Below are 24,903 nucleotides of genomic sequence, written 5' to 3'. Positions count from 1 at the left end.
GCTCTCTCCCACCCAAGTAACCTGGCCCTGATGCTGCCCCTAAAACCCAGGCAGCACCCCTTGACCCCAGTCCAGCACAAGTTACCCGAGCGGGATCTGTCCTTCCCCTCCAGAGGGTAGCCACCGGTCCCTGTGGTGGCCAGGCCCCAGCCTGCTCCACTGCGGGCCCTCCCTCCAACCTGCCTCTCCGGAGGCGGTTACGGTCAGCTGCACAACATATTTTATATTTACAAGCCACTTAACGTTTGTGGTTGCCCTGCAAGTTCACGGGCTTGTTCATGAGCAGTTCCTCATGCAAACACTTTTCAAACGGTCCCCACGGGGACAACGGTGGCGGCAACGGCCGGTTTCCAAATCACGGTTGACAATCAGGTTACTTTCACGGTAATCATTTTCTCATTTTTCAAACTTTTAAATGAACACACTGGTGGTCCCAACGGGGACTGTGCAACGGTGCTCCGCTGCCATTACTCATACTCTTTGGCATCACCTGAGGGAGGGGGCGCGGCGCTCACACGGGACTCCTGGCTGCCCCTTAGCTTAGCGTCCAGCGCGAATCACCTCCTCTCCCTACAGTGCCGGGTGTACTGCACGATGTCGCCCGGCATCAAATTACGACCGGGATGCTCCTCAGGCAGGTGGGCATTCACATCCCGCCGGGCTATAAACACTTCGGCCTCCAGGCCCGGTTCATATATAAACCCATAGCCCCGACGGACATCAAACCGCCTCACCTGCCCTTCGTACAGCGGGCCCCGGACACGGAACGTTGCCTGATGGAGGCTCTCTTTTTCTCTGATTGCACGGGCCACCAGCTCCGCTTTCTTCCTCTCCCTCTCACCGATCTCCAGGCCCAACGGTACCGGCTCCCTGTCCCAGTACGGTGCTGCTGCGAGCTCCGGCGCACGGGTCGGGCCCCGCAAGACCTGTTTGACATTGCCCACTGCTGGTGATCTGGGCGACAGGTCCCGCGATGGCGTGGCCTTAGACGCTGCCTTGCATCGGCAACCCGGCGCAACCTCAGTCGAGGTGTGGGGGATGGGCACAGGGGCTTTCCGCAGTTGGGCCTTCGGCACGGAGCGGGTCATCGGCTCTGGCTCGGGGACTTTCTCAGAAGACGCCTCCGGTTCGGTTTTCGGAGCCTTCCAGGGCAACACCTCCGGTCGACTGCGGGCTCTGCCTACAGGTCGGCCCACCTGGGCGGGCATGCTGGATATCACTACCGGTTGCGGTGGTAGCGGGCCTAATGGCGGGGTCACGGCTTCCGAGACGGGTGGCGAGGGAGGCAGCGGGAGGAGAGGGCTTGGACCGGGGCCCGCAGCCGCGATGACCGGCCCTTCAAGGGCATCGGGGCGTGGGTCACTCACCCTCCCTTCCTCCGCTTCCTCCTCGCGTCTCCGCACGGTTGCTATAACGTCCGCCATGTCGGTCTCCCACTCCTCCATGAGGAGCTGCATCTTGACCTGCAGCCTTTGGTAGAGCTGCGCGGTCCGGATCTCCACCCACGCCGCGGTTCCAGGCGCGGGGGCTACGGTGTTGCGGGACGGCATCCACATGCTGCTGGCGGCTTCTCCCAGGAACAAGATGTCCGCAGAGTCCTAGCGTCCCTGCCTTTATAGCTGCGTTCACATGCAGCCAGCCGCCATCGCGTCCCCCTTAGCTTCTTTCCGGCCCCTCCTCTATCGGGGCGGGGTTTTGGCCTTCGCGCCTCTGCTACTCGAGAAGACGCTCGAGCGGGAACTTTTCGCACCAAAGATGGCGACTTCTGAAATTTTCCGGCCGGATACCTCCGGCGGTCACAAGGCGCACCTCTACCCAACGGCAGAGCGGTAAGATCCTGTTCGTGACGCCAAGTTGTCGCGGGCGGAGGAGGGGACGCCGCGCTCTCCCTCTGCTCGGGTCCGGTTGCCGCGGCTGCTGCGGCCTGCCGCTGCACGGTGGCTCGAGCGATGGGCCGGATCCCGGGGACTCGAGCGGCGCTCCTCGCCCGTGAGTGAAAAGGGGAATTGGTGTTTTGGGATAGTTTATTGTCCGTGACGCCACCCACGGTTGTGGTGATTTGTTAACATCACCGCTGCTCTGTATGGGGAGCCCGGGAGTGATGGTATGGAGCAGCCAGTTGTTGATGTGCCCTCCGTGGGTAGGGGTTGTGGTGCTCCCGGGGCCCGGTGATGGGATTGGGATGGTGGACAGGCGGGTCTGGGGCCTGTGGAGGTGCAGGGGCGCAGGGGCAGCGCTGTGCCGCACGGCACGGAGGTACTCACTCAGCCAGTAAACACGACACAGTTCTCGGTAAACAAACGGCTGGTTGGACGGGTCCCTCGGACGGTTCACGGTGCTGCGGTTCCCTGCAGTTAGCGGTGACGGTCTCTTCCCTGCACCTATGTAAAGTCCTTTAGGTAGCGATGGGTTCCCACCGGTTACCCACTCCTCGGCTTCAAGCTGGGCCGAAGGAGCTCTACTCTTGCCCGCAGGCGCTGGCCCTGGGAAACTGGTGCCCTGGCGGTGGCGGTGTCTCCCCTTCACGGTCGGGCTGTTGCCTTCAATCGGGACTTGGTTGTTAGGAGACAGACGTCCCCTTCACTGACGGATTTGGCAAATTATGGCGACTCCTAGCCTTGCCGGGATCCGAAAGGCCCCTGCCCTGGTGCTGACTGTTCTTCGTATACTGCTCCAGTACCGCCAGGTCACCACCCGTCCGCGGTCCTTCCAGCAACCTCCAAACAGTCCCCCTGCAGTCTATCACCGCCGTCTGCTGACCTTGCTGGCACAGTCCGGGGCACACACCCGGACCAACTTCAGGCTTTACTACTCTCACTTTTCTGTCACTTCAGCTTTTCTCCTTAGCTCCACTACTACTTCACTTCCTTCTACTTTCACTTCCTTAACTGTTCTCGCTTCTCACTCAAGCTCTGCCTGAGCTCAACTGCCTGGTTCTCCCGCCTCCAGGGCTGTGTACTCCTCAGTGGGCGGAGCCAACCGCCTGGCCCACCCCCTGGTGTGGACATCAGCCCCTGGAGGAAGGCAACAAGGATTTTGGGTTAGCCTGGTGTACCTGCAGGGAATGTGTGGTGCATGTGGTGTTGTGACCTGTGACCCCTGGCTTGCCCAGGGCGTCACACTAGCGTGTTATAGTGTACATGCGGGGTACGACAATGAGCATAGGCAGTATATCTGGCTATATGAGTGGTAGAAACTGCTAAACAAAATACAGGAATAACCAAATGGCTTATAAAATGGTACATACAGCATGCAGGTTTAGAAAAAACCTTGGAGGTTATAAACAGTAGCAAGGGAAACTGTAGTACCATTGGGGTCATAGGCTGTCATATAAGGTATAGAGTGGCCTACTCGCATAAGTTTGACAGTGCAAATGTATAAGATACTCTACGAGGGCCACAATAGTACAGACAGAATCAAAAGATACACGCCCTGGACAGAACTTATTTGTTTTGGTGTATATAAAGGGTACAGAGGTACGGCCTGAGTTCAAGTGACATGCATACAGGCTAATAACAAATGAGCAAACAGCTCACTGAGTTAAACAGTACAAAGAGAATACTTGTACTAACCGATACAGGCATAAGTGTAGGTCAGCCCTTGTGGAAACACAGTAACACTATTAAACCTAGAGGTCAATTGCCCTAATCACGGAGCAAGCATAAAGTGAGAAGGTAATGCAAAAGCCCTGGATGCTATAATTATGCAGGCTAGCCCGACAATGCTGGAGCATGCCCTATTCAATAGTTTAGGATGATGCAAAAAGGACCCATACTCACTATCCTAGAGGGGTAAAGCACAAGTATAGCAGGGTATCAGGAGGGGTGGGTTTCTGGCAAAGTTACCCCACGCATATCGCCCCCATACAGGAGGCTTCCTCAAGGGAAAAAAAGGCAGACAGTGTAGGTTTGCAGCTTTGGAGAGTGTAGCGTTATGGTATACAGCGTTTCTTGCATGGCGGCCGCCATTTTGGCCGAATCACATGATTTGGCTCAACTCCTCCTAATGCATCTACAGCGCATACGCGAGTATCGCAGCGCTGCTAGCTAATAAAACACATGTTTTTTAGGTAGAGAGAATCCCACATACGGCGCACAACAGCCTAGGAGCATGATGATTGACTTTTGTTTGGCAGGTATGATTTACACAGACAGGGTTTCTGAGACCGCCTGCGCAATAGAGATTTATCCACACTTAATACATTTCTTACAGAGCAAATGAGCAGGATACCTTGTATAATGCGCTTGCGCATAGGGTGCCAGTAGTTGCCATTGTAATAATAATAATAATAATAATAATTAATAATAATAATTTTATTCATTTATATAGCGCTATTAATTCCATAGCACTTTACATACATTGGTAATGCGACAGTGTCAAGGATACACACCATTCACCCCTATATGTCCCTACATTCAGTAAGTTACTATATCTTTAATCCTAAAAAGGATTCAGGGGTTGAGAAAAGAGAATCAATAAAGCTTTAGGGATGACATACAAGTTTAATATACAGTGCCCTATCAAATAGTTTGTCTTGTCAAGCACAGCAATTAACATACAGGTGAAAAGAACAATATTCTGTTTTTGGTACATATTTTCCTACTAGACATAGATTTTTCATGGAAGTCCGTGTCTGACTTTGGAGTTCGGGTGCTGTTCATACACTAAGAAAATTTGTTGAAAGGCAAGATTTTCAGCATGGGGAACATGACTCTATGCTAGTGTGAACAAATTATTTAAAACAAAATGAGGAGTTCCCCATATTTTTGATTACAAGCACAGGTAAAGTAGAGAGGTGGGGGCTTGTATTATCAAGCTGGGGAGGCCCATGGTTATTTCACCCTTTCCAGCCTAATAGCTGTCCGCAGCTGCTCCAGAAGTGGTGCATCTATTAGATGAGCCAATTCTAGTACTTTGCCTAGCTCTTCCTGATTGCCCTGGTGCAGTGGCAATTGGGGTAATACTTTTGGGGTTGATGTCAGCTGTGAATTAACAGCTGGCATCAAGCCCAAGGGTTAGTAATGGTCATAAGTCTATCAGACACCCCATTACTAACCTAGTAAGTGTACAGTTAAAAAGCAGAGACACACAGGGAAAAAGAGTTGCAAGACTAGTATGGCCAGTTAGGCATTCATAGAGCTTGAAAACGTTTATGGTTTGAAAAAAAAGATATAGCTTTTCTGCACTGCTGGATAGCACAACAGATAGTCAACATTGCAGAAGACTCACTGTGGAGATGTTTTTTGTAATAAAAAAAGTTATCCTTTAAATTTCCAATGATGCCTTTCAAAGGCTAAAGTGCTGTGATCGGACAACCTGTTATCTGAGTACTTAGACTAAGGGGTACTTTGCACGCTGCAACATCGCTAGCCGATGCTTGCGATGCCGAACGCGATAGTACCCGCCCTCGTCGCACATGCGATATCTTGTGATAGCTGCCGTAGAGAACATTATCGCTACGGCAGCTTCACACGTACTTACCTGCCCTGCGACGTCGCTCTGGCCGGCGACCTGCCTCCTTCCTAAGGGGGTGGGTCGTGCGGCGTCACAGCGACGTCACACAGCAGATGACCAATAGAAGCGGAGGGGTGGAGATGAGCGGGACGTAAACATCTCGCCCACCTCCTTCCTTCCGCATTGCCGGTGTGACGCAGGTAAGGAAATGTTCCTCGCTCCTGCGGCTTCACACACAGCGATGTGTGGTGCCGCAGGAACGAGGAACAACATCGTATCTCCTATTGCTGCGACATTATGAAAATGACCGACACCGATTTACGACACTTTTGCGATCGTTTATCGGCGCATCTAGGCTTTACACGTTACAACGTCGTTACCGGCACCGGATGTGCGTCACTTTCGATTTAACCCCGACGAGATCGCAGTAGCGATGTCGCAGCGTGCAAAGTACCCCTTAGAGTTGAGTGAGTACTTAACTATTCGTACTGTCTATACTCATAACGAGTGCTGTCTACTACTCACGTATTCATTCCAAATAGCATCGGTAATGCAAGTCAATGGGGAAAAACTCGCAAAGTAAAGAGTAACCCGAATGCTGTACTATTCGTATGAGTAGTGAATAGTGCGGATTTCTGTTACTCGTTACATTGCGAGTTTTCTCCATTGACTTGAATTGCACATTCTATTCGGAATGAATACACGAGTAGTAGGCAGTACCCGTTATGAGTATAGCCAGTACGAATCGTTAGGTACTCGCTCAACTCTAGTTAGGCTCAAGCTGTGGGCCAGTAGCATCTACGTTGTTAAATTGTTGAAACTAAAGGTGGTTCAAATCTCAGCAGTTAGACTCAGTTGCTGGTTGTACAACACAGCTGGCACCTGTGCTATATGGAGTGGAGTCAGCGTCTTAACCTACTTCATACATGCAGTGTACACAGGGCTGAAGGAGTCACCTGAAATCAATGGGCCCGAAAACTTGCCCAGGGCTGTTGGTGTCAGACCTAATTCCCTTGTTACCCATTGAGTAGTATATAAAATGCAAACAAATCCATTTTGGGCAAAACTAAGCTGTACATGATGAGTTAAATTTAAAATGTATATGGGTGATAGAAGTTACCCTTATTGTGGTACTCTTCTGTTGAAATGACCAGTCCACATCTCAGTGCTGTGTATGCGTCTTCTGCTTTGAGAGTTGCTACTTCGGCTTCACCTTTCTGCAAATGAGCAAACAATGTCATATTACTGATGTCCACCCACCTCTGCTCAACATCTTTGAGCCTTCACATATGGTGCTTCTTCCTGCCAGTAAAAATCACCTACCAGAATCTTTTCTATACACTCCTGTCCAGATGATGGCTCCGTGCATTTAATGGCACCACCACTAACTGAGGACCAGTCATCACATTTCTTCTTCTCATTAATGCTCAGTGGACACCACCGTATGACCTGGTTGGATGGAGGACGAGCTCCTAATGGCAAAATATAAAGTGCTACTATAAGTAAATTTAAACAGATGAATTAGTGCTCGTTAAGGTCAAGCAATTCCATAATTACTCTACATGTCTCCTACCATCAAGTGTTTTCATGCCATTAAACAATTCTGGTCCCAAAAAGAGAAAAGTGTCCATTGCTGATGGAAGAGCAATCAGATCAGTAGTGGTGTCTTCAAACAGCAAATCCTTCCCATGAGCGGAGCTAAATAGATTGCACTCTTTATTTCTGAGATTTTGAGAAAAATGAAAATAAATCACAAGTCATTTATAACTACAAAGCATCATTAGAACTGTCATTTATACAATCCTTCCCTTATGTTGGTCCTTGCACTTAATCAATTTTTTTTATTGAAAGTACCAATTCTGTGCCGAAAATCAAGATCATATCTGATAACAATCTATATCTCACTTTAATTCATTTTTCTACCATAAAAACAATTTTTATCAAATTTCATTAAAATATACAAACCATCCCAAACCGTGAACAATTAACACACAAATAAATCCTAGGATTATGGGACAACCTCAATAGTTACTGTAAAGAATACATCTTCAAGTATTGGTTAGTAGTGTTAAATAAAGGGCAACAATTCTAAATTTCCCTCAGTCTTTATTTCCACTACCTGCCAATGGAGATATAGCTTACGTTATATGCACCCTACAGGTAATTGGTGCCCCATTCCTCGGCGGCTTTCCCTCATATACTGTCCCTAAACTACCTTCCTATTCAACAAGGGTTGCAGGATGTCACGCTCCCCGGGTCCTCTGCTCCGCTCCCCGGCTCACCTGCCACGCTCCCCGCTCTCCAGCCTCCATTGGCCGCGCTTCCCAGGCCTCCTGGTCCCCGCTCCCGGCGCCCGTCGGCTTCCCAGCCCCTGGCCGGCTCTGCTGCTTCCTCCTCTCAGCTTCCTGCCCTGGCTTCAGGCACCCGGGCCGCGCGCATGCACATTAGGGCGCGCGCGCGGTCACTGACCCTTTCTTAAAGGGCCAGTGTCCACTGACAGGAAATGATGCACACAGGTACAGGGTATAAAGGGGATTAATGTCCAAGGGGGCGGGGCCTGTTCTTCGTGTTTCCCAAGCTAGGAGTCAGGTCTCCTTGTGTTCCTGTGAGATACTTACCTCTCTCTCTTTTAGAGCCGATCCTGCATTGCCATCCGGTCCTGCTGTATCTCAAACCCCGAACGCTGCCTATCTACCATCCTGACAGTCCGTACCATCCCGGTTCCCTGCGGTGACCCGCCATCTCGCTCCAACGGTTCCGGACCCCGCCTGACATCATCCCGGCTTCCGAACCTGAGCTCCGTCACCCGGACCACCATAAGTGACCCCGTGGTCCCAGGGACTTCTCCATTGTGTTCTAAGTGCACGGACTGTTCTGCTACCTAAAGTGCTCCGGCTACCGGACTCCGTTCCCTCTTCGGGGAGTTCGGCCCAGAGGATCCACCTCCCGGGTCTGCCCATCCATCTGGCCCTAACAGTAAGAACAGGCCATGGATCCCGCCGAAGCACTAGCGGCCTTGCAAGAGGAACTCCAACGCCAGCGTGAAGTCCAGACCCGCATGCTGAACTTTATGACTTCCGTGGACGCCCGCCTGAACACGCTACAAGCCTCGGTCACATCTTCAGCGCCCCGGGTCTCCACTAGTCAATCCACGGCTCCCGCTCCCGTGGCAGCCTCTTCGGATGCTTCCAGACTTCGTTTGGCTTCACCACTCCGGTACGCCGGAGATCCCAAGACCTGCAGGGGGTTTATAAACCAATGCTCCCTTCATTTCATGCAGCTGCCGCATTTGTTTGCCTCCGACCAAGCCAAGGTCGCCTTCATAATGTCTCACCTAGAGGGCGAGGCACTGGCGTGGATGAACCCCTTGTGGGAGAAGGAGGACCCTATGACCAAGAACCTCCAAGAGTTCCTGCAGGCCTTTCGCAGCACCTTTGACGAGCCAGGACGCGCCTCCGCGTCTGCTTCATCTCTTCTCCGGTTACGTCAAGGAACTCTGACGGTGGGTCAATACGCCATCCGTTTCCGCACCTTGGCCTCGGAACTCGGGTGGAATAACGAGGCCCTAACCGCCGCCTTCTGGGAAGGACTCTCGGGTCGAATCAAAGATGAGCTGGCTGGACGTGACGTACTGTCCACCCTGGACGCCCTGATTACCCTAGCGACTCGAGTGGACATTCGCTTTCAGGAGCGGTCCAAAGAGGTGTCCCGTGAGAGACGTCCGGTACGGCATGCCTCTCCTCCACAGAAGCCCGCCGTACTCCAGTCAACGACCTCTGGTGCCTCCGTCCATGAGCCCATGCAGATCGACCATGTGCGACAGTCTGAACAACGTCGAGCAGAGCGACTCGCCAAGGGTCTCTGCTTCTACTGCGGAGAGGGCACACACCTGCTACGCGCCTGTCCAGAGAGGCCGGGAAACTCCAAAGCCTAGGGTTGGTAGGAGAGGCCACCCTAGGTGCTGGGACTCTCTCAGACCCGGTTACATGGACTGTGCAAGTGACAACGGGAGAGACGCGGTTTACGGCTGAGGCGTACCTCGATTCTGGGGCAGCAGGCAATTTCATCCAGCAGGCCACGGTGGACAAATACCAGGTGCTTGTTACTCCACTCGCCAAACCTCTTGTGATTGCCTCTGTGGATGGGAGACCCCTCTCTGACACCATCTCCTGGATCACCAAGCCGCTTGAACTGCGTATCGGTGCTCTGCACACCGAGAACATCACTCTCTACGTCCTCCCTCACATGTCACATCAAATCCTGCTGGGTCTTCCTTGGTTGCGGACACACGAACCTTCAGTCAGCTGGGGCACTGGCGATATCACTCGATGGGGGTCTTCTTGCCATGACACCTGTCTGAAGACCATAAAACCCATCCGGCGACCTCCGGTTCCAGAGACCCTACCGGGACTACCCTCAGCCTATTGGTCCTTCGTGGACGTCTTTGATAAGAAGGAGTCAGAGGTACTTCCGCCACATCGTCCTTACGATTGTGCCATTGACCTGCTCCCGGGAACTACACCACCTCGAGGAAGGATATATCCATTGTCTCCAACCGAAACAAGGGCCATGTCTACATACATCACAGAGAGCCTGGCTAGGGGATTCATTCGGAGATCCTCCTCTCCTGCTGGAGCTGGCTTCTTCTTCGTAAAGAAGAAAGAGGGCGACCTACGACCATGCATAGACTACCGGGGATTGAACCAAATAACCGTAAAAAACAAGTACCCCCTGCCGCTCATCCCCGAATTGTTTGATCGGCTCAGAGGAGCTCGTGTCTTCACCAAGTTGGATCTTCGGGGTGCCTATAACCTGGTCCGTATTCGCTCGGGGGACAAATGGAAGACCGCGTTCAACACTCGTGATGGGCACTATGAATACTGCGTGATGCCCTTCGCCCTGTGTAACGCACCAGCCGTCTTCCAAGAACTAGTGAACGACGTGTTCCGGGACCTTCTCTACGTCTGTGTGGTGGTATACCTGGATGACATCCTTGTCTTCTCTCCGGACCTCCAGACCCACCGAGAGAACGTGCAACTGGTTCTACAAAGACTGAGAGAGAATCGTCTGTACGCCAAGTACGAGAAGTGTGTCTTCGAACAGTCTTCTCTCCCCTTCCTGGGTTACCTCATCACCGAGACCGGACTGCAGATGGACCCAAAGAAGGTCTCTGTCATTCTCAACTGGCCTCCTCCTTCTGGACTGAAGGCAATCCAACGTTTTCTGGGATTCGCCAATTATTACCGTCAGTTCATTCCTCACTTCTCTGCTCTGACTGCTCCTCTCTCCGCCTTGACCAAGAAGGGGGCTAATCCAAAGGACTGGTCACCTGCGGCCGACGCCGCGTTTGGCTCTCTAAAGCGAGCCTTTGCCTCCTCTCCTGTACTCCACCGTCCAGAGTTAAACCGCCAGTTCACCTTGGAGGTGGATGCCTCCTCCTCAGGAGCCGGAGCAGTGCTCATGCAGAAGTCCTCCTCCGGGAAGATGGTGACTTGCGGTTTCTTCTCCAAGAGCTTCTCCGCCCCTGAACGCAATTACACCATCGGTGATCGAGAGCTATTGGCAGTTAAACTGGCTCTGGAGGAATGGCGCTATCTTCTGGAAGGAGCAGTGTACCCCGTCATTATTTACACGGACCACAAAAACCTGGAATACCTGCGGTCTGCTCAGCGACTGAACCCCCGGCAAGCCAGGTGGTCCTTATTCTTTGCCCGGTTCGATTTCCAGCTCCATTTCCGACCAGCGGACAAGAATGTACGCGCTGATGCCTTGTCTAGGTCTTTCATGCCCATGGAGCAGGAAGAGGAGACATCCCAACCCATCGTCTGTCCAAGTAAGATTATTCCGGTGGCTCCTGTCACCCTGGCCCAGATACCGCCCGGGAAGACCTATGTCTCTGAGACAGACAGGCATAAAGTGCTACACTGGGGCCATACCTCGAAAACAGCTGGTCATGCTGGTCAGAAGAGAACATGGAGTGCGATTGTACGTCATTACTGGTGGCCATCCCTTCGCACGGACGTCGCCTCTTTTGTCTCTGCTTGCTCTTCTTGTGCCAGGAACAAGACGCCCAAACACCTGCCATATGGCCGTCTACTGCCTCTGCCCATACCCTCAGTTCCCTGGCAACACATTGCGATGGACTTTATTACGGACTTGCCATTGTCCTCCGGACACACAGTCATATGGGTCGTGGTGGATCGGTTCTCTAAAATGGCCCATTTCGTCCCTATGGCTGGACTGCCCTCTACCCAGGAACTCGCGGACGACTATATACATCACATCTTCCGCTTGCACGGCTTTCCATCACACATTGTGTCCGACAGAGGAACTCAGTTCACCTCCCGCTTCTGGAGGGCTCTCTGTAAACATCTGGGAGCAACGCTGGACTTTTCTTCTGCCTACCATCCTCAGTCGAACGGCCAAGTGGAACGGGTCAATCAGATATTGACCTCTTTCTTACGTCACTACGTCAACGCCCATCATGACGATTGGTCCACACTTCTTCCTTGGGCTGAATTCTCCCATAATCACCACGTCAGTGAGTCCTCCTCCTGTTCTCCCTTCCATGTCGTCTACGGACTTCAGCCGTCTGTCCCATTGCCTGTATCCTCTTCCTCGGACATCCCTGCTGCTGATGCAGTACTCCGTGACTTTACAACCATTTGGGACTCAGTTAAGGCGTCCCTTGCACGTGCATCCCTGCGGATGAAGAGACACGCGGACAAGAGACGTCTGGATCCTCCATGTTTCTCTCCGGGAGATCTCGTCTGGCTTGCTTCCAAGTACGTCCGATTGAAGTTACCATCCTACAAGCTGGGACCTCGCTACATCGGACCGTTTAAAGTCATCGGCAAGATCAATGAGGTATCCTACAAACTGCAGCTTCCGGCCACGATGAGGATACCCAACTCCTTCCACGTCTCCCTGCTCAAGCCGGTTGTCCTTGGTCCCTTCTCCGCTGCTGCCAGTCCGGCTCCTCCTCCTATTGCTGAGGACGACATCTATGCGGTAAGGGATATCGTGGCCATGAAGACCGTACGAGGCCGACAGTTCTTCCTGGTGGACTGGGCAGGGTATGGTCCTGAGGATAGGTCCTGGGAGCCCAAGGAGAATGTGGGTACTCCGCTGATCCGTGCCTTCCTGTCCCGGTTGCGGGGAGGGGGGCGTGGGGGGGGGGGTACTGTCACGCTCCCCGGGTCCTCTGCTCCGCTCCCCGGCTCACCTGCCACGCTCCCCGCTCTCCAGCCTCCATTGGCCGCGCTTCCCAGGCCTCCTGGTCCCCGCTCCCGGCGCCCGTCGGCTTCCCAGCCCCTGGCCGGCTCTGCTGCTTCCTCCTCTCAGCTTCCTGCCCTGGCTTCTGGCACCCGGGCCGCGCGCATGCGCATTAGGGCGCGCGCGCGGTCACTGACCCTTTCTTAAAGGGCCAGTGTCCACTGACAGGAAATGATGCACACAGGTACAGGGTATAAAGGGGATTAATGTCCAAGGGGGCGGGGCCTGTTCTTCGTGTTTCCCAAGCTAGGAGTCAGGTCTCCTTGTGTTCCTGTGAGATACTTACCTCTCTCTCTTTTAGAGCCGATCCTGCATTGCCATCCGGTCCTGCTGTATCTCAAACCCCGAACGCTGCCTATCTACCATCCTGACAGTCCGTACCATCCCGGTTCCCTGCGGTGACCCGCCATCTCGCTCCAACGGTTCCGGACCCCGCCTGACATCATCCCGGCTTCCGAACCTGAGCTCCGTCACCCGGACCACCATCAGTGACCCCGTGGTCCCAGGGACTTCTCCATTGTGTTCTAAGTGCACGGACTGTTCTGCTACCTAAAGTGCTCCGGCTACCGGACTCCGTTCCCTCTTCGGGGAGTTCGGCCCAGAGGATCCACCTCCCGGGTCTGCCCATCCATCTGGCCCTAACACAGGACATTAGCATTTATTATCAAGGGAAATACAAAACACTACTTATCTTACATGTATTCAGGGCCAACACCTTTAGGCTGTGATGTCACTCTGCTGCCATATAGTTGTGCCCAGTCTCCATAGTCCTTAAACAAAAAGTATCAATGCCTCGACGCATTTCCCCCCACTTGTTAGTTGGGGTTCATCAGGAGACAGGATTACAGCGCAATCGCCAAAGATGTCAGTTGGCTGCATATGTTGCCGCACATGTCTCTTCGTGACGGTGCATGTGATAGACGGTCTGGGGGAAACGCGTCGAGGCTTTGATACTTTTTGTTTAAGGACTATGGAGACTGGGCACCACTATATGGCAGAGTGAGATCATAGCCTAAAGCTGTTGGCCCTGAATACATGTAAGAGAAGTAGTGTTTTGTATTTCCCTTGATATTAAATGCTAATGTCCTGTAACCCTTGTTGAATAGGAAGGGAGTTTAGGGAAAGTATTCGAGGGAAAGCCGCCGAGGAATGGGGTCACCACTTACCTGTAGGGTGCGTGTAACGTAAGCTATATCTCCATTGGCAGGTAGTGGAAATAAAAACTGAGGGAAATTTAGAATTGTTGCCCTTTATTTAACAGTATTAACCAATGCTTGAAGATGTATTCCTTACAGTAACTATTAAGGTCATCCCATAGTCTAGGATTGTTTTGTGTATTAATTGTTCACAGTGTGGGATGGTTTGTATTTAATGAAATTTAATAAAAATTGTTTTGATGATAGAAAAATGAATTAAGATTGCTTCTGGGTACAAATTGGATTTCTCTGCCTTATTTTGAATCTGTTTTCACGTTTAGACAATCTATATTTCACGCATGCAAATAGAGTTTCTAAATCCCCATTTACTGGCATTGTAAATTTTCAGAACAAATGTTTTTTGCAATCACGGGGAAAAAAAATTAGATTCAGTTTATTCCTGGTGAATTCCTACTTGAAAAGCTGAGGATTACCTAAATAAATTGTGTTCCTGCACCTAACATTACAGAGAAGCGTGTATGTGAGTGCACCACCTGCCTTCACAATAGTCACACTTGCCTTATATGAGTATATTATTAATCTCATATGACACTTATAATTTTACCTCAACTTAAATAAGTTAGTGATATCCTCCACTTTGTCTCCGGAGCTCCTGGTCACCACAGCATGTCTGGGAACTTTTCCAAAGTTACACATTTTATATTGGCTCAGTGGTCTTCTAGTATTGTCTGGACACAGCAGCTCGAAATTATCTGAGTATTGCCCTGAAAAACAATATATGGAATTTATGTGGCACACTTGATCATTTAGCACATGAGACTTCTCTAAACTCTACAGTAGAAACCTGAAACACTTGTACATTTATTTGTCCATCCATCAGGTTTAAGGTATATAAATTGTATATGTGTGTATATAAAATTAAGGGTGCTTTACACGAGACTATCTATCGTGCGATAGATCGTCGGGGGTCACGGTTTTTGTGACGCACATCCGGCATCGCTTGCGACGTCGGCCTGTGTGACACCTCCTAGCGACGCAGTATTGCTCACAAATTGTGAATCGTGTACTCGTCGCTAGGTTTCATAAAAATCGTTTATGAAACATGGCGCCGGTTGTTCATCGTTTCTGTGGCATCACATGTTGCTCCGTGCGACACCCCGGGAACGATGAACGTCGCTTACCTGCATCCCGCGGCTCCCGCCGGCTTAAAGGAAGGAAGGAGGTGGGCGGGATGTTTACATCCCGCTCATCTCCGCCCCTCCGCTTCTATGGCCGGCTGCCGTGTGACGTCGCTGTGACGCCGAACGTCCCTCCCACTTCAGGAAGTGGACGTTCGTCGCCCACATGGGGTCGTCCGGAAGGTAAGTGCATTGACGGGGGTTAAACGAGTTTGTGCGCCTCAGGCAGCGATTTGCCCGTGACACAAAAACGACGGGGGCGGGTACGATCGATTGTGAAATCGCACAATCGGTCGTCCCGTGTAAAGCAGGCTTTAGGTCCAGAAATATTTGGCCAGTTATCGAATCTTTGTGATTTGGCCTTTGTACGCCACTATTTTTTATTTAAAATGAATCAACTTCTATGCAATTGAACTGCAAACTTTCAGGTTTAAAAGGAACATGCACATGGAAAAATGCTATTAACCTGCAGGTTAATAGCATGCTGAACAATAAACCCTGCTGCTGGGAGGAAAAGAACTTTAATCCTCTTGGCAGCATTCCTGTTTCAGTCATGAAGTGGCACCAGTGTGGGTTCAGTCACAGCTCTGTTTATAGAGAGCAGTGGCTGTGATCACGCCCCCCCTCACTGACAGCTGGTTTTAATGCTGAGCGCTGTCAGTCTGTGCTGGGGGCATGGTTACAGCCGCCGCTCTCCATACACAGACCTGTGACTGAACCTACGCCGGTACCACCCTCGTAACTGAAACTGGACCGCTGCTAAGAAGATTTAACTGTGTGCGCATGCATTGTTGATGTGGTTTTTATGCTGCAGATTTGTCACAAAAAGCATGTCTAACCTTATGCCAACAAAATCAAGGAGTATTCTAAAGTATAGCACACACGTTGCTTTTTTTCCCTTGCAGATTTAGTTCAGGAAAAAAACTGAAGCATGTCAATTTTTGGTGCATTTTTGCCTGTGATTTTCAGCCCTTCCACCCATTGACTTTATTATGAAAAATGCATGGCAAAAAACGCACCAGAACACACCTTGTTTTTTGGTGCGTTTTTCTGTCAGAAGATGCAGTTTTATTTCTGTAGCATGCCCATATACCCTCCAAGTTTTTTCTATCTCCCTGCAGCATGTTTTAATGTGCAGGTTCAGGGCAGATTCAGATCACAATTAACCTGCAAATTAACCCCATATGTGAAGGTTAATAGCATTTTTCAACGTGACAGGTTCTCTATAATTAAACAGGTTGAACAAAAATATCATGTGAAACATTTAGGAATTTCAACAATTTTTTTTACGAAGCCTCCTCATTGCAGGAGCTCGAAGGAGACAAGTTATCATAAGTATGGAAGCCCTGGACGTCATAAAATGCTGGGTTTCCTCCTTTATGATGCTTTGCTGGCCTTTACTGCAGCATGTTTGTGGGACTTTCTGCCTTAAGTTTTGTCTTAAGCATGTGAAATGCAGCTCGATGAGGTTGAAATCTGGTGATTGACTCGGACATTGCAGAATATTCTACTTCTTTGCCTTAAACTCCTGTGTTGCTTTTGCAGTATGTTTTGGGTTATTGCCATCTGTTCTGTGAAGCGCCATCCAATCAATCTTGCTGCATTTGGCTGAATATGAGCAAAAAGTATTACCCTGTACACTTCAAACTTCATCCATCTGCTTCTGTCTTCAGTCACATCATCAATAAACACTAGTGACCCAGGGTCATTGAACGCCATGCAAGCCTGGCCATATCACTGCCTCCACCATGTTTTACTGAGGATGTGGTGTGCTTTGGATCATGAGCCATTTCAAGCTTTCTCCATAGACTTTGATACTGAAACACCTACTTCCTGGGAATGATTTTCACTTGGGTGCATTTATGAAGGTTTTTTTGTTTTGCTTATTGATGGTCTGTTTCTCTTCCATTGAGAGCTCCTTTGACAACATGTTGTGGGTTCACAGCAACAGCTTCCAAATGCAAATGCTACATCTGGAATCAGCTCCAGACCTTTTGCCTGCTTAATGGATGATGGATTAACAAGCCCATGCAACCCATTAAAGTGCTTTTGAAATAATTGTCCAATTACCTTTGGTCCCTTGAAAAATAAGTACATTTATATTTAATAGCTGTAATTTCTAAATCCTTACTCCACTTAAGATGTGAACATCTTCAAAATAAACTGCGAGTCTGCACTTTAGGCCAATATAGTGAAAAAGTATTCATACCCAGTGAAATTTTCCACATTTTTTTGTGTTACACCCACAATTTTACATGTATTTTATTGGGATTTTGTGATATACCAACACTAAGTAGTCAGTATTTGTGAAGTGTAAAGGAAATGGTACATGGTTTTCTAAATATTTTAAAACTATAAACTTGAAAATTGTGAAGTGCATTTGTATTCAGCCCCCTTGAGTCAATACTTTGTAGGACTACTTTTTGCGGCAATTACTACTTCAAGTCTTTCGGGTTTATTTCTACCAAATTTGCACATCTAGAGGCTGAACATTTTTCCCATTATTTTTACAAAATAGCTCTAGCTCAGTGAGATTGGATGGAGGCGTCTGTGAACAGCAATTTTCAAGTCTTGCAACAGATTCTCAATGGGATTTGGGTCTGTGCTTTGACTGGGCCATTCACACACATGACTATGCTTTGATCTAAATCTTCCCATTGTAGCTCTGACTGTATGTTTAGGATCATTGTCCTGCTGAATGGTGAACCTATGCCCCGGTCCCAAGTATTTTGCTGCTTTTTACAGGTTTCCTCCAGGATTGTCTTGTATTTACCGTAGCTCCATACATCTTCCCATGAACTCTGACTAACTTCCCTGTCTCTGGTGATGAAAAGCATCACCACAGCATGATGCTGCCACCACCATATCTGACGGTGGGGATGGTGTTTTCTGTGTGATGTGCTGTGTTTATTTTCCACCACACATAGAGTTTTGCATTTAGCTTACAAAGTTCTATTTTGGTCTCATTTAACCAGAGCACCTTATTCCACCTGCTGTGTTCCCTACATAGCTTTTTGCAAACTGCAAGTGAAACATCTTATGGAAAAACCAGGAGTGATTATACATGTGACCACAGCCGGACCCTACTATTGGTGTGAAGGTAGCCTAAGCTATAAATTGTTTGTTCAAACGTAATAAGAATATCTGTGTATGTAAATAATCAAAATGTAGATGTAGCAGCATAATTATCTGTGTGTTTATATAGCAATCGCATAGACCCATAATATGATTCTAAGCTGTATAGTCATGAAGGGGTTACCAAGGATGAGTGAACAGATGTACAAAAAATGAAAGTCTTCATAATGATGAGCAAAGGCCTTATCAGTAGTTTCACACAGAAAGAATGTATAACGAGCAGAGATGTATTTCATAACATGCTGGGAAAAACTGGGAAGTTGAATACTCCCTACTCCCTGTTCTAGTTTGAAGGTCAATGATGCATCCTGTATAATTAATACTTTTCCAATACACGACTTCAGTTGGTGACGCTGGCTCAAGGAGAGAACACGTCTTGTGTGATCATTGTCTGATTCATTAATATCTGCACTGATATACAGCACCGGCCTCTGGATATCCTGACCGAAGATGCCATTAGCTATCTTCACCTAAATTTCTACCTTGACAGATGGCGCATCCAATGTGGAGCCCCTCCAAGGACGCATTACTGACCTGGAAATACCGATGCTTTGGACGTCGCGGACTGAGCTCTCCCTTTCCTCCAAACAGGCTGATCACCTCCGACCCCATAGGTAAGTGTTACATACTGTGTATTCACTACCGTTGTGGTTGGTTTTGGAGAGGAGGGAGTGACGGGCTGTGTGTCCTTATCGGTGTTAAAAGGTACCTGATTGTGACTCAGGGGTGATGCCCGCTGGGGCTCAGTAGCACGATCCCAGCCCTAAGGTGTGGATCGAAAGTGTCACACGGGATCCAGAGGACGATTGTTTAGGCAGGAAAGATGGTGGTGGCCGGATATAGCTAGTTAGACTGACCCGGTCTGTAATTAAAGACGCGGGGGGCTCTCGTGACCGAAGATAGGGATTAGGACGTTAAATTTGATACAGTTGACCAAGTCCGGAGGTCGGGACATTCTTGTATATGCATGTACATTTTTGTAAGTCTTCCTCCTTTCATGAGACAGATCCTCAGTGAAAGAAGATAGGGATTAGGACAATAAAAAATATTGGTGCAGCTGATCAAGTCCGGAGGGAATACATTTTGTACCCCTCCTCCGTGACACGGGATACCCTTATTACTATATAGCTGAGGAAGCGGCTAGTATAGAGGTGTAGCCTTAAATTCCGGCCGGGCTGTAATGCACACTGCATAGTCATAAATTAGTGTAATCTGGACACTACCAAGATAGCAAAAATGTATAAGCCAAAAAGATACATAGTACATAAGGATAAGGCTGCACATCAAAGTTAGATAATAGTATAATGCTATAAGCATACCGAAAAACATTGAAGCATACAATGAAAAATGCCACTTGCTAACTTGAAAGTGTGAATAATGAAATGCATACCTGCCATTAATATTAGGAAAAAGGAGATATTTAGCAATCGCATTGATCAATGTAACTGAGCCCCAAAACCTCGTCAAGGTATCTCTCTATATTGGGGTCCCTAGCTCTATGACCCGAACTGTGTGTTATCTCATTACAATTAAAAACTGCTATGTGTGGAGAGGGGTAACCAAGGACTTTCTTATATAGGAGATGGAAAAAACATGGCCGAAAGGGGCGGAGCTGTGTTCACATTCAGAAAAAAACTTCATAATACTAAATAGGATAACTGAAGTGAGCACTAATATATATTATGAGTGCAAGCCAAAAAATACATACTATATAAGGATAAGGCTGCACATCAAACTTAGATAATAGAGATATACCTTGATGAGGTTTGGGGCTCAGTTACATTGATCAATGCGATTGCTAAATATCTCCTTTTTCCTAATATTCATGGTAGGTATGCATTTCATTATTCACACTTTCAAGTTAGCAAGTGGCATTTTTCATTGTATGCTTCAATGTTTTTCGGTATGCTTATAGCATTATACTATTATCTAACTTTGATGTGCAGCCTTATCCTTATGTAGCAAAAATGTTCACACAGAAAGCTGAAAGGCCTGAAGGTAAGAAGAAATTGTTAATTGATGCAGAATTGCTTGACAGAATAATGCAGATATTGCTATCAGAAGGATATATTGAGGTCAAAGATGAAGATGAGCAAGGGGATGTTGTGTTTTCCTATAGGTTACCAAAGTCTGAGGATAGTTTTAGGGGCACTCGAGAAGGTTATTTTGTTGCTACTTCACAGCCTGATTCTGGACAAGCTCCGGAGCTACTCATAGATGCTGCAGTTGTCGCGGGCGGGGAGGAGGGTGTCAGCACTGCGCTCACCCCTCTGCTCGGGTCCGGCTGCTGCTGCTCAGTGGTGGCTCGAGCGGTGGGCCGGATCCCGGGGGGTCTCGAGCGGCGCTCCTCGCCCGTGAGTGAAAGGGGTGTTTGGGATTGGGGATTGTTTATTGTCCGTGACGCCACCCACGGTTGTGGTGATTTGTTGACACCACCGCTGCTCTTTGTGGGGATCCCGGGGGTGATGGTATGGAGCAGCCAGGTGTTAGTCCTCCCCTCCGTGGGTAGGGGGTTGGTTGTCCCGGGGCCCCGTGATGAGGTGGGAGATGCAGGGCTTGGTGGGCGCAGGGACGCGGGGGCAGTGCTGTGCCTTGCGGCACTGTGGTACTCACTCAGCCTGAGACGATGACACAGTTCTCGGTAAAACACACGGCTGGAAAGACGGTTCCCACGGACGGCTGCACTTGCTTTTCCCCAGTAGTTGACGGTGACGGTCCCTTTGTCCTGCACCTAAGATGATGATGGTTGCGATGGGTTCCCACCGGTAACCCGCTCCCCGGCTTGGATATGGGGCGGAGGAGCCCTACTTTGCCCGCAGGCGCTGGCCCTGAGAAACTGGTGCCCTGGCGGTGGCGGTGTCTCTCCGTTACGGTTGGACTGTTGCCTTCAATCGGGACTTAGTTGTTGGGAGACAGGCGTCCCCTTCACTGACGGATTTGGCAAATTATGGCGACTCCTAGCCTTGCCGGGATCCGAAAGGCCCCTGCCCTGGTGCTGACTGTTCCTTGTATACTGCTCCAGACCGCCGGGTCACCACCCGTCCACGGTCCTTCCAGCAACCTCCGAGCAGTCCCCCTCCAGACTATCACCGCCGTCTGCTGACCTTGCTGTCACTGTCCGGGGCACACACCCGGACCAACTTCATACTTTCTTAACTGTCACTACTCCTACTTTCCTCCTTTACCACTTCACTTCCTTCTACTTTCACTTCACTGTTTACTCAAGCTCTCCCTGAGCTAAACTCCACTCTAGCCCTCAGCTAGACTTCAACTCTAAACTCTATCTGCCTGGTTTTCCCACCTCCAGAGCTGTGAACTCCTCGGTGGGCGGAGCCAACCACCTGGCCCACCCCCTGGTGTGGACATCAGCCCCTGGAGGAAGGCAACAAGGATTTTTGGTTAGCCTTGGTGTTCCTATCTGGGGTGTAGGGTGTGGTGGTGTTATGACCTGTGACCCCTGGCTTGCCCAGGGCGTCACACAGTCCCACCTACTGGCCAGAATCCCTTAACTTTTTCTGTACTGCCCACACCGGCCTTAGTCCCAGCACCCACAACTCTCACATTGACCCCACCCACTCCTGCCTCTATCCATCCAGAAGTACCAATTGAGAAACCGGCCCCATACGATCCAGCTAGCTGCACATGTTACCAGTGTGGCTACCAAAACAAAAACTGGACAGATGGTTGTAATAATTGTGCAGCTCACCGCCCACACCTATGTTATGGCCATAAGCCTGTCCCAATCCTCCCTGTTTTAACTCCGGGAGGAGGTTAATATGTGCCTCCTCTACATCAGAGAACAACCGAACAGACTGAGGAGCTGTTATCCACACCCATACCCCTGGTCTCTCCCATACCTGCAAAGCCGCCTCCCCCCCACTGGCCAGTCTGACGCCTCCAGTTACCAATCCCCTCCCCTTGGATCCCCCTCCTTTCTCTAGGACACGCAGTGAGCCTTACCCCGAACCTGACAAGGAACAGCCCTCACCCAAATATGTCCCCTTCAACCCCACCCAGTCAGCGGCATTCATCCACCGCCTGCCAGATCCCGAAATTAGCCCTATGCGATTTTATAGGGAAATACTACAGGTCCACCAGTTATATTCAGCTGCTCAGAAGGACTTGGTTAATCTCACCAAGATAAAAGCAGGAGACAGTTTTTTGCCCTTAATGGAGCTCCATCTCACAATGCCCCCAGGCACTGATGACACCACTTTCCAAAGTGGACAACAGTATTGTGCCGCTTTAAAAAGATGGGCTCAAGATCAATTGGTGGAACAAGCCACTAATTTGAAGGACGTTGTGCAGGAGTAAGGGGAATCTGCTGAAAAATATTATGCCAGGCTCCAACGAGTCTTTTTAAATTTTAGGTTCACTATGACCAATAAGTTACAAGCCACCCTCCTAACCACCTCCTATATTGAAGGTCTACAAACAGATCTTAAGGACATGGTGATGTCCACTCGACCCGAGATCATAAATCTTCCTGCAAAAGATGCTATCCTGGTTGTTAAAAGTTTCCAGAAAAGCCTGGTAAAGCATCCAGCCCCCAAATCCAAAAGGAACGCCCCAGTATTGGTGTATACAAACACGCCGGTGCAGCCTCCACCACAGCCCATGTTCCAACAAGGCCCAAACCCTGTATACGTAGCTCCCAATCAACAAAACCAGCAGAGCCAGCAATGGAATTGTTGGCGTTGTGGTCAGCCCGGTCACTATTTAAGAAAGAGTTTGGCCAGGTACCCTCAAAGCCATAACCAAAACCTGCAGCATATAAATCCACCATGAAGGTGTGGCCAACCAGATTCTACTGTGATGGTCAGTTCAAACGAGGGGTTTTCTATATCTGTAACTTTAGATGTCGCAGGGGCCCCTATTAAATTTATGGTGGACATTAGGGCGGCCAATTCTATTGTTAAAATATTTGATATACCATCTGATTACACCCTGCTTTTTTCTAATGATGTCCTTATCCTGGTGGGCGTAGATGGATTACCCACTATGCATACTCTGACCATTTTTCTACCGGTAGGATTTTTCCCAGTAATTTACAACCAGTTTGTGTTGTCAAAAAATCTGTCCAGTCAATTTACCAAAATTTGATTTGTTGAATAGATTAAATGCCACCATAAATTATGATGGAGAAGGAAGTATTACTCTCACCCTGACTAAATTATATTTCCCAGAAGGGTGTGAGGAGACTTGCCCCCTACGGGCACTCCCTGCTGTGATGCTCTCTATGCCATGTGCTGATGAATCTGATGTGGACTATTATGGTCAAAAGGGCCTAATGTTGTGGGTAAACTCCCTGTAGATCCAGTAATGATTTACCTGAGGCCAGGTGTGCCTTTTCCCAGAGTATCACAGTATCCCTTTAAATCAGCCCCAGGAGATCTCCCAAGATACCGCCCACAGTCCGGGCTGCACCCACGAGTCTGCCCCAACCTTCCCTAATGACACAGAGGGGAGCCCCGGACTGCTTGCCCCCTTGCTGCAGTGATTTCCAGTCCCAAGCCACCCATACTAATACTGCCTTCCATTCCACCCCATCCATGTTAAAGCTTAACATGCTTTACTTAAAGCTTAAAGCTTAACGCCCCATATCACTTCTCCCCTATGCCTCAAAACTACTGGAACAGGATGTCCATCTTGAACTGTCCTCGTACCTCTCTTCCTGCTCTCTCTTTGACCGGTTACAATCTGGCTTCCGACCCCATCATTCCACTGAAACTGCCCTGACCAAAGTCGCTAATGACCTACTAACCGCAAAAGCCAAGCAACACTACTCTGCCCTCCTCCTCCTGGACCTGTCCTCTGCCTTTGACACTTCTATTACAAATTCTCTCATCTCTGGGCATCACAGACTTGGCCCTATCTTGGATCTCCTCATACTTATCCAACCGAACTTTCAACGTCTCCCACTCTCACACCACTTCCTCATCTCGCCCCCTATCTGTCGGGGTCCCCCAAGGTTCAGTTCTTGGACCCCTGCTGTTCTCCATTTACACCTTCGGCCTGGGACAGCTCATAGAGTCCCACGGCTTTCAGTATCATCTCTATGCTGATGATACGCAGATCTACCTCTCTGGACCTGACATCACCTCCCTACTAACCAGAATCCCACAATGTCTGTCTGCTATTTCATCCGTTTTCTCTGCTCGATTCCTAAAACTGAATATGGACAAAACAGAATTCATTGTCTTTCCTTCTCCTCACTCAACCCCCCCCCACCTGACATATCCATCAATGTCAATGGCTGCTCACTTTCCCCAGTGCCACGCGCTCGCTGCCTGGGAGTAATCCTAGACTCTGATCTCTCTTTCAAGCCACACATCCAAGCCCTTTTCACCTCCTGCCGCCTCCAACTCAAAAATATTTCCCGAATCCGTACATTCCTTTCCCAAGAAGCTGCAAAAACCCTAGTACATGCCCTTATTATCTCCCGCCTGGATTATTGCAACCTCCTGCTCTGTGGCCTCCCTTCTAACAGTCTCTCACCCCTACAATCTATTCTAAACTATGCTGCCCGCCTAATCCACCTGTCCCCCCGCTACTCCCCGACCTCTCCTATCTGCCAATCCCTTCACTGGCTTCCCATTGCCCAACAACTGCAGTTCAAAACACTAACCATAACATACAAAGCCGTCCACAGCCTGTCTCCTCCCTACATCTGTGACCTAGTCTCCCAGTACTTACCTGCACGT

The 24,903-nt window shown here is 49.4% G+C and overlaps 1 protein-coding gene across 1 annotated transcript in view; it reads right to left on the bottom strand.

The window, feature by feature from the left end:
• The window catches only part of LOC142296894 (saxiphilin-like), a 140,513-nt gene that overhangs the window by 57,842 nt on the left and 57,768 nt on the right, over positions 1 to 24,903 (bottom strand). Inside the window, exons 10-13 of the mRNA XM_075340997.1 lie at positions 14,491 to 14,650; positions 7,028 to 7,176; positions 6,778 to 6,926; positions 6,575 to 6,671 (exon numbers count right to left, since the gene is read on the bottom strand). Coding sequence (XP_075197112.1) covers positions 6,575 to 6,671; positions 6,778 to 6,926; positions 7,028 to 7,176; positions 14,491 to 14,650 — 555 coding nt within the window. The remainder of the gene's footprint in view (positions 1 to 6,574; positions 6,672 to 6,777; positions 6,927 to 7,027; positions 7,177 to 14,490; positions 14,651 to 24,903) is intronic.

This window comes from Anomaloglossus baeobatrachus, chromosome 3 (assembly GCF_048569485.1).
Source record: "Anomaloglossus baeobatrachus isolate aAnoBae1 chromosome 3, aAnoBae1.hap1, whole genome shotgun sequence".
In the NCBI taxonomy this organism is placed as follows: domain Eukaryota; kingdom Metazoa; phylum Chordata; class Amphibia; order Anura; family Aromobatidae; genus Anomaloglossus; species Anomaloglossus baeobatrachus.
The sequence above is the reverse complement of the archived record's forward strand: the minus strand, read 5'-3'. Positions and strand labels throughout refer to the sequence as shown.